This window comes from Amborella trichopoda, chromosome 12 (assembly GCF_054954075.1).
Source record: "Amborella trichopoda isolate Santa Cruz 75 chromosome 12, AtrichopodaSantaCruz75HAP2 v2.0, whole genome shotgun sequence".
NCBI lineage: Eukaryota > Viridiplantae > Streptophyta > Magnoliopsida > Amborellales > Amborellaceae > Amborella > Amborella trichopoda.
In genome coordinates this window covers 40,701,414-40,710,493 of record NC_142347.1, presented here as the reverse complement: position 1 = coordinate 40,710,493, position 9,080 = coordinate 40,701,414, and the positions used below count along the sequence as shown (strand labels likewise).

Below are 9,080 nucleotides of genomic sequence, written 5' to 3'. Positions count from 1 at the left end.
TCGGGTGGACGTGTTTGACACACAATGACAACTAACAAATGCAGGAAATGTGGGGAACTAATTCCCACATGAGGTGGCCACTAATTTGGATGATTTGTTTCTAGATCGAGTAAATGAATTGTCACACGAATTTAATGAATAGGAATAACGTGATCAAAATGAAGAAGAAGAACTTCACATTTCATTTTTGTTTTAGGCCATATTTTACGAATTGTATGATTTATTGTTGTCCATGTATGATTATATACTTCATCCATGATAATTCTACGATTCTTCTTTTGTGTGATGTAAATTTAACGGTTAATATAAGTTCATACAGGGAATTGATGAAAAAAATGAAAGTTAATAATGTAGTACCCCTATTTCTTATTGGATTTTTAAAAAACAACATTTATAAATAAATTTTTTGGATTTTTTTATTGCCGAATCCGACCGATTCAATCGATTCTCAATCCGACTGATTCGGTTGATTCCTGATCCGAACTACAGATTCACTGATCGGGATGGGTTTATAGCAATGGTTTAAAAAACGGATCGGTGACCTGGATCGGGCTTCCAAAAAACCGATCCGGATCGGCGAATCGACGATCCGGATCAGGAATCGGGTGAATCGGTCAGAATAAAGCTTAAAAAAAATTCGAAAAAATTATTAAAATTCATTATAAATATTGTTTTTTAGGAATTCATTAAAAAATGAGGGTACTCCATTAAGAATTTTCATGTTTTTGAATGAATATGCGAATATTGATATGTTCTTTCCCTGCATGAACCGCCATTCAGCATTAAATTTACAGTATTTCGTGCTCAACCCTTCACTGTTGCTGTTGGGACTCGATATGTGAATAATATGGCTGGGATAGGGTGGCCTCAGAATCATCATCTCTCTCATTTTCTCTTTGAATAATATGGATTAAAAAAAATAAATAACAAATTTTTAAAAAAATCGATCATGGATTAAAAAAAAAATCACAAATTTTCAAAAAATTCTATCATGGATTACAAAAAAAAATTTGATCATGGATTAAAAAAAAAAAATCACAAATTTTCAAAAAATTCAATCATGGATTACATAAAATTCGATCATGGATTACATAAAATTCGATCATGGATTACATAAAATTCGATCATGGATTACAAAAAAAAACAAACAAAAAAAAACAAAAAATTCAATCGTGGATTACAAAAAAAGAAAAAAACAGTTCGATCATGGATTACAAAAAATTCAATCATGGATTACAAAAAACTCTATCATGGGTTATAAAAAAAGCAAAAAACAAAAAATTCAATCATGGATTACAAAAAAAAAAACAAACATTTCGATCATGGATTACAAAAAAAAAACAAACATTTCGATCATGGATTACAAAAAAAAAACAAACATTTCGATCATGTATTACAAAACATTCGATCATGGATTACAAAAAATTCTATCATGGGTTACAAAAAAAAAAAAAAAAACAAAAAAAGCGATCATGGATTACAAGAAAAGAAAACAAACATTTCGATCATGGATTACAAAAAATTCTATTATGGGTTACAAAAAACCAAAAAATTCGATCATGGATTACAAAAAAACAAAAACAATTCGATCATGAATTACAAAAAAATCGATCAAGTATTACAAAAAAATTTATCATGGATTATCAACAAAAAAAAAAAAAAAAAATTCGTACGGACTCGCCGATTCACTGTTCGAGCTCGCTGATTCCGTACAGTGAATCGGCGAGTCACTATGCGGAATCGTCCGGTTCTCTCTAGAACCGGACGATTTCCGATTTTTCAACCGATCCGGCCCCTTTCCGCGAATTCCGAGTCGAACAGGGCGAGTCCGGTTCGACTCGGCGTTTTTTAAAACGCTGGTTTATAGGGTATCCGATCCAGGGCACTGATCCGTTTTTTAAACCACTGATTTAGAGAGAGAATGATGAAGATTCAAAAACAGAAGAAAGAAGAAAAAGATGAGCTATCTGGTATTTGAAGTACCGGACAAGAAAAGGAACAGAATGCAACTTAGAAAAAAAATACTTTGGGAGAGAAAAATGGCTGGTGATCGTAATTTCGAGTAAATACAAACCCATTTGGTAATTTAACCCCCTCCAATAGTGTCGGTATGTAATTTGCTCTTTAAAAGACGAGCTGCATCATCACGTGGTGTTCATGATTCATCAATCCATGTAATTTGGAATCATATTATCAAATAAACACCTTGAAAATTAAAGAAATGAAAATTCCTTTCCATTTAAAAGCTTTCTAAATAAAGCAAAATAACACAATACACTCCCCAGTAAAGGAGATCAGTGAAGATACAAAAACCACACAAAAATTCCAGGGGAAAGGAAACAGAGACCTAGGCCTCTGTTTTTTATTTTGTAGTTCAGTAGGAAGGGTTCTTGTAACTGTGGTAGGAATGAAACAAATGTCACGTTGTGGCGCACCACCACTCAGACCACCAAGCCTTGATCCCATTCCTAAGGACATTACCTTCGATTCTATTCGAATCTAAATTGTAGTCCGGACCCTTGGATCTTCGCTTGAATGATCCGATCGAGCCGCTCAGTCATCGCAGGGGTGAAATAGTTTACCCAATCTCCCACCACACCCTTCCTGAAAAATGAATTGTATGGAAAAAACGCCCAAGGTGACTTCTCCTTACTTGTGTTAACCTCCAAGTTACTCAGCCTCTCAAAACTACACATGTCCACTATCTCCTCAACCTCCTCCTCTGTCTCAATGGATCGACCCAAGAACTGAGCCATCCTCTTCACCCCACCCTTGGTATCCGCCTTCATCTCTTCGTAAGTGAGAAATAAAATGTTTTGTGTTCTCTCTTGGCTTGCTTTCCAATACTCTAAGACATGCTCTAAGAAGGGGCCAAAGGCGGTCTTACCCTCACAAAATTGCTCAAATGCCTCCTCAAATGTCAATGGGTCTGAGTTTCCTCTCTGTATCTTCTGAGAAAAGTGCCAAAGCGACACAAATGCATCTCTCGGGTTGCGGCTGATATAAATAATTCGAGAACCAGAGTCCTTCAAAGGCTCAGGCAAGGTGCTATAAGGTATATGTGTGCTAAAGAGCCTAGGAAGTGGAAGTTTTGTGGTCTTTTTGTATTCAGTTTCAAGGTGTGGAATGAGTTCATGAGGATGGGTTGATAGGATAAGCTTGTGCGCCTCTTCTTTTGGGATGAGGCCATGGCTGGCTATAGAGAAGAGGAGGGCTGAGAGCCAAGTGGTGCCAGTTTTGGGGGCCGCGGCCAAGAGAATGTCATCGGGATGAGCCACGAAATGCTTAGAAACATCCATTGCAGCCTCGAGATGACTAGGTGGATACCAATAGCCTTGCCATTGATACATGACAATACCGCTGAAAAGTTTGGTGGCTGGGAGATCTTGGGACAAGCTGGAAACCGCCATCTACGAAGGGATGGGAACAGTCACCGTTAAGTCGCGCTAACACGAATCCGAAAACCAGAAAAGTAAGGAAAAATACTTTTATCAAGTGCCCTTCTTCCGTGTGTTTATATATATATATATATATATATATATTTAAAAGAGATGGACAAAAACAGCACTGCTAAAAGATCCCCATAAATAATTACCATATCATTCGGTGATGGTGGACTCGCCCGCTACCAAATCTTTTTTCTATATATATATATATATATATATATATGTGAGAGGTGGACAAAAGCAGCACTGTTAAAGGATCCCCATAAATAATTACCATATCATTCGGTGATGGTGGACTCGCCAGCGACCAAATCTTTTCTCTATTCTCAAAGGCATTCAGAAGAATTCTAAGGAAACAATATTTATACATGTGAGATTGGAAAGTGAGGTGCCGCTTGTGCGTAGTTTTAAATTAATGTGGCAATTTGTCAAACTTGAAGTTGAAGTTTTGAAAGAGCAAAGTGGCGCAAGTTTTCTATTAGGATCGTGAACCCCGAAGGTATTTCAAAATTGAGCTTGATGATTCCATTGCTTCACTTATTTAATATGGTTTCCAAACCCAACGCCCAAGTAAAGGACAACGACAAATTTAGCCACACTTTGGAAAGAGAGAATGGCCTCAAAGGCAAGGTGGATTGTGTCCCCGTCTTTAGTTCAATTCTTATAAAGTATCTAGCTAATAATATTTAGCAAAAAGAAGAAGAAGAATTTTAAGCCCTAGGTCTATCTAGCAATGTTTTTTTTTTTTTTTTGTCCATTTTAAGTCATGTATATGTCAGATTTCGACTATTTTTTGCGCTCCAAATTCCACAATGAAGATCTGAAGTTAGTTTTGCGGGAGGCGTTTTGGGTCCGTAATCCATATTGAAGATTTTTGTTTGAGGTGCAACTGGTATAGAAAAAATCGAACTGGTATGGTAATCCGGACATGGGGCCGGAAGTAGTTACTTGGTACTAATTGGTAAATCGGTTTAAACAGGCAAGTTCGAACCGTCAAAACAGTGTTAAAAAAATAAACTAATACAAAAAAAATAATAAAATATAAAAAATATATTTAAAGCATGATTAAACAACCTAAAATCTACGTTTTCTTATGCTTGCTCACTTTTTAGACGATTAATAAAAAATATAAACTCACGGAGTCATAGTTATATGACCAAGTGGACCCTTTGAATGCTTTCTTTTCATTGCCAAAGCCCAGGTTATTCACGAGCATGTTATATGCCCATTTAAAGGAGATGCATGCTTACCAACCTATTGCATAAGCTTGGCTCCTTATTAATTTCGGTGTGGTTTGTATAAGGGTAAGGCTCTAAACATTGTGTTGAAGGTACTGATTTAGCATTGAAAATCTTTGTGATGATCTAACAATTTGTTTTAATCTCTAATTATAAAATTTAAAGCTTTAAAAATAACAATTTGAAATCTAGATGATCAATTTGAGGATTTTTTTAGCATCGACCCTCTTCTAGTGATTTTTGAGGTGCAACTTAATTTGATTGTTTAGGGCCCCGCCTTTATACAAACATTTTCATGTTATTTTTTTTATAAGTCACTTTTGGATTTTAAAAGGAAGACATTTTGATTGGGTTGCAGCCCTGTTAAAATAAGTAAAGACTTACCTTAGAACTCACCGAAAATAGTTTTTTTTGGCATAAAAAAGCCTTCAAATCAATAAGCCCTAAAAATATTGTATATTGTAAATAATTATTTAGACTGTCCATTTTACCTTAAAAGTAAGTGTGCATAGATACTCACCATCTGTACCATTTTTTTAGCTTCAAATTGTTGTATGTGTGAAGCCAAATCACATAAGTGAGTTTTTGGACTTCATTTGTTTAATATTTTGTGTTGAATTTTTTTTTCTTATTCTAGGCCATGGGATTGGCTTCTAATCCAAAGATTGTTTTGTTTCCCTTTTGTTTTAGAGAGAGAAAAGAAAGAGAGAAGGAAGAAAATGAGAGCACATGTAGGGTTTACTGCTAGCCTTGTTTTCCCCCAATTTGTAGAGAGAGAAAATAGAGTTTTATGGGCATACACTTGGGTTTTTGGGACCATGTTGCCATCCTTATTTTAGAGAGAGAAAGTACACTTTGCAGCGTGTTTGGACCATATTTAGAGAGATTTAAAGCTATTAGAATTTGGAGCTGGGACTCGATCTCAATTGTACTATTCCAAAATTAGTAAGTAAAGCCTCGTACCATTTTCCCGTGGATGTAGGTTACGTTTTGTGATCGAATCACGTTAAATCTTTGTGCTCTGTAGGTTTTTTGCTGTTGTATTTTTCATTCCATGATGCTATGTTATTTCTATTGTTTGTTTATATTGATATGAATGCACAATAACTATGAATGTTATAAACCTTTGCTGATTTTTCACCAATCCATCCCAACACAAATTTCACAATCGTTGATCAAAATAAATTTTAGAGCCATCATAGAGATTTCTGGTGCCAAAGGTGCTTTTCGGATGAGAATTTGAGGCGAGGCGCTACTCTTCTTTCATAAAGCCCAGGCCTTATAGAAATTGCATCCTTTTAAAATGAGTATCTATACTATGCAACGCAAGAGCATTACATACCCTTACTCCCTTGAATATGCTATCATTAAATATATTTAATAGCCTAGACTAGCTTGAGAATTGTTTTTCTTAAAATTTTGGAATCCACGTAAGAATCTTTGTACGAGTTATCAAAATAAGTTTGAATTCTGTGGTCTGAAAATTTAAAATCTTATAAAATTAATCACTAGGTTGAAGAGATTATATGGCCTAAAATGACCTTAAAAGTATTGCTAGGTTGTGCTTAACCATGGGAGTGAAAGGAAAAGAGACTCCAGACGGAAGCGTACAACCCCTAAACCACGGTTCAAAAAAACACCGGTCTAAATTGAGAATAACTGAATTTTACATCTTTATTCTTCTCTCACCACCATCAATGATGTTTCATAACCTTGCTATCCTGGTATTGTGATGGAGGCATAAACCATATCACAAAGAACGATAGCTGATAAAAACCACTACATATTTAAGAGAGAGATATTAAGAAAGACGAGAAAATGTAGGAATTTGGGTATGTGATTTTTTTGACTCTTTTTAGTACTATGGTTTGTCAGCAATGTAGTCTGCTTAGCAAGAATTTGGGTTGTTACTTAAAAATTTTAAAAAATCAAAGATGAATTGAAAATATGAAGCCATCAACTGGCTTTGTTATCGGGTTTTGGATATTGGGAGGGAGGGCAAACTAGTAAAGAAAATGAAAAAAGAACTAAAAGGGATATGCGCGTAATTACATAAATTACTGGATAAGTTCATGACTGCAATAATTATATGGGATTACAGGTAAATTTCTCTTTAGTAATATAGAGTGTAAGAATGTATGGGAATAGAGATGATATTACCACAAAAGGTCAAATTTGAAACAACATGAAAATTAATATAATAAAATTTAAAAAAAAACGGACGTGAAGCGAGGTCCCTTTACGGTGTTATCTGATCTGATCCCCACATTTTGGGTGTTTACTTCATAGATGTAGGTCTTCTCAATAAATTTTACCAAATGTTCATTGGATTTGTACATAATCTTAAATAATAAATTTCACATGAGGGATCACAACACAAAGTATTTTAATCTTGCATGAATTCTTTTATGGGTATGGTTTCCATAAGGTTGCAACCTTAAACAATCCAATTAAGGTGGACCTTCAAATTTTATCATAGCATATAATTTTGATGTAAAATGTTTTTAGGATTATCTCAAAATATATATTTATAGCTAATTATAAAATTTTAAATTCCAAAAATAGTTAAAATCAAGTAGATCTATAAACATATGAAAGTCTTGAAAATGGACGGTGTAGATAATATGTTGTAAGATGCACTACTTTTGAGACTCAAAAAATCTTTTTATTTTTCGTAGTCATACATCTCAATGTCAAGATGATCAAGTACAGGGTTTTTCAAAATTAAAATAACCTTTTCCGATGAATTTTTGAGGTGCATCCATAGTTCTACATTTTAAGGTTGCAACATTATATAAATTTTTTCCTTCTTTTATTATATTATATTCAACAATCTCTCTCTAACATCATATTTTTCTCATTTCTAGTTGAACTTTTGATTTATGTGAAAAGGACTCAAATCATGTGCAGACTGCAGAGTGCTACTACGATTTAAAATATCGAACTCTAGTGTCGTCCTCGTGAAAATAAGCATACATGTAACATCATATTTCAATAAACCTATGCTAGCAAATGCTATTAAACAGGGAGAAGGATATTTAATAGTGTGCCTGAAATTGTAGTGGGAGACTCCTATAAACACAGGAAAGAGCGATTAAACATTCTCTAATGGATAGTTTCACCTTTCCCCAAGATATCATATCGTCCTCCCTGCCCAAGGCGGAGCTGCCCGATGGAACAAACATGTTTCAATCGAGAGGGTTCGTGCTCAGCCCCCGTCTCCACCAAGGAGCAATGGCTGCCTATAAACACTTCTCGGCGTGCTCTACGGACCTTTTTGTGGCCTAATACCTCAAATGTGGCACCACTTGGCTCAAGTCCCTAATCTTCTCCATCATCAATCAACATAGCCTCAAGCAAGAAAAAGAGTCACCAAACCCTCTTCTTTCCGCCTGCCCACATGACCTAATTCCCAATCTAGAGCTCGATATATACTTAAAGGACCTGATTCTGATATCACTAGTATCCCATCTCCAAGGCTTTTTACCACTCACGTCGCTTACTGTGGTTGCCAAATTGTTTATGTAACTACATGAAAAAGTTCCCCTTATATGGTTTTGAAAATTTGAGTTTTGAGGAGACATTCGAGAGATTTTGCGAAGGCGCTCTTCTCTTTGGGCCCTTTTTTGAAACTGTATTGAGTACTGGAAGGCGAGCAAGGACAAGCCGGAAAGGATTATGTTTCTTACCTATGAGGAAATGATCGTGCATACAAAAGACACTGTGAAGGGGGTGGCTGCTTTCCTTGGAAAGCCAGTTGAGGAAGAGAAAGAGGTTGAGGAGATAGTGAAAATGTGCAGTTTTGAAAAGCTGAGTACTTTGGAGGTGAACAAGAGTGAGGATAAAACATCTAAAAGGTTTTCTTGCAATATTGCCTATTTTCCCAATAGCATATTTTTTAGGAAGGTGATGGTGGGAGATTGGATGAACCATTTTACGCCTGAGATGATCAAGCGGCTCTATCACATCACTAAGCAAAAGCTCCAAGGGTCAGGATTTGAGTTTAGGTTTGATTAGGATGAGTACATCTCTTTCTTTACCAGCAGTTTCCTCACTCCTTTGAGTTCAGGTTTTAATTTGCAGTGAAATGTTTAGATGAGAAATAAGTCTGCTATGTGTGTTTTTCAATTCTGTCGCATGTTGTGCTTATAAGTATCTTTGTTCCTTTTTAATAAAGCAATTGCTATTAGCCTACTTAGCTTCCCCATTTTTCAGCTACTTCCCTCCTCTCTCTCATCTAACTTATTCTATTCAATGTCATTGAAACGTCTACTGATTCTGCTACATGTCGTTCAGCATTGACTCAAACCTAAGCTAAGGTTAGGTGGATTGGGTTTCTCACGAAACCATGGTTGGGGAACTTAAAAAAGAAGTGAAAATACCTCAAATTTCTTGT

The 9,080-nt window shown here is 35.5% G+C and overlaps 1 protein-coding gene and 1 pseudogene across 1 annotated transcript; one reads left to right on the top strand and one right to left on the bottom strand.

Annotated features, from left to right (window-relative positions):
- Positions 1–2,213: 2,213 nt before the first annotated feature.
- On the bottom strand, positions 2,214–3,517 carry LOC18446990 (cytosolic sulfotransferase 5). The gene has a single exon (XM_088853794.1). The coding sequence runs from the start codon at positions 3,408–3,410 to the stop codon at positions 2,490–2,492; it is 921 nt and encodes a 306-aa protein (XP_088709920.1). The 5' UTR covers positions 3,411–3,517; the 3' UTR covers positions 2,214–2,489.
- Positions 3,518–7,659: 4,142 nt separating this feature from the next.
- On the top strand, positions 7,660–8,878 carry LOC18446988 (cytosolic sulfotransferase 5-like; annotated as a pseudogene).
- Positions 8,879–9,080: the final 202 nt, after the last annotated feature.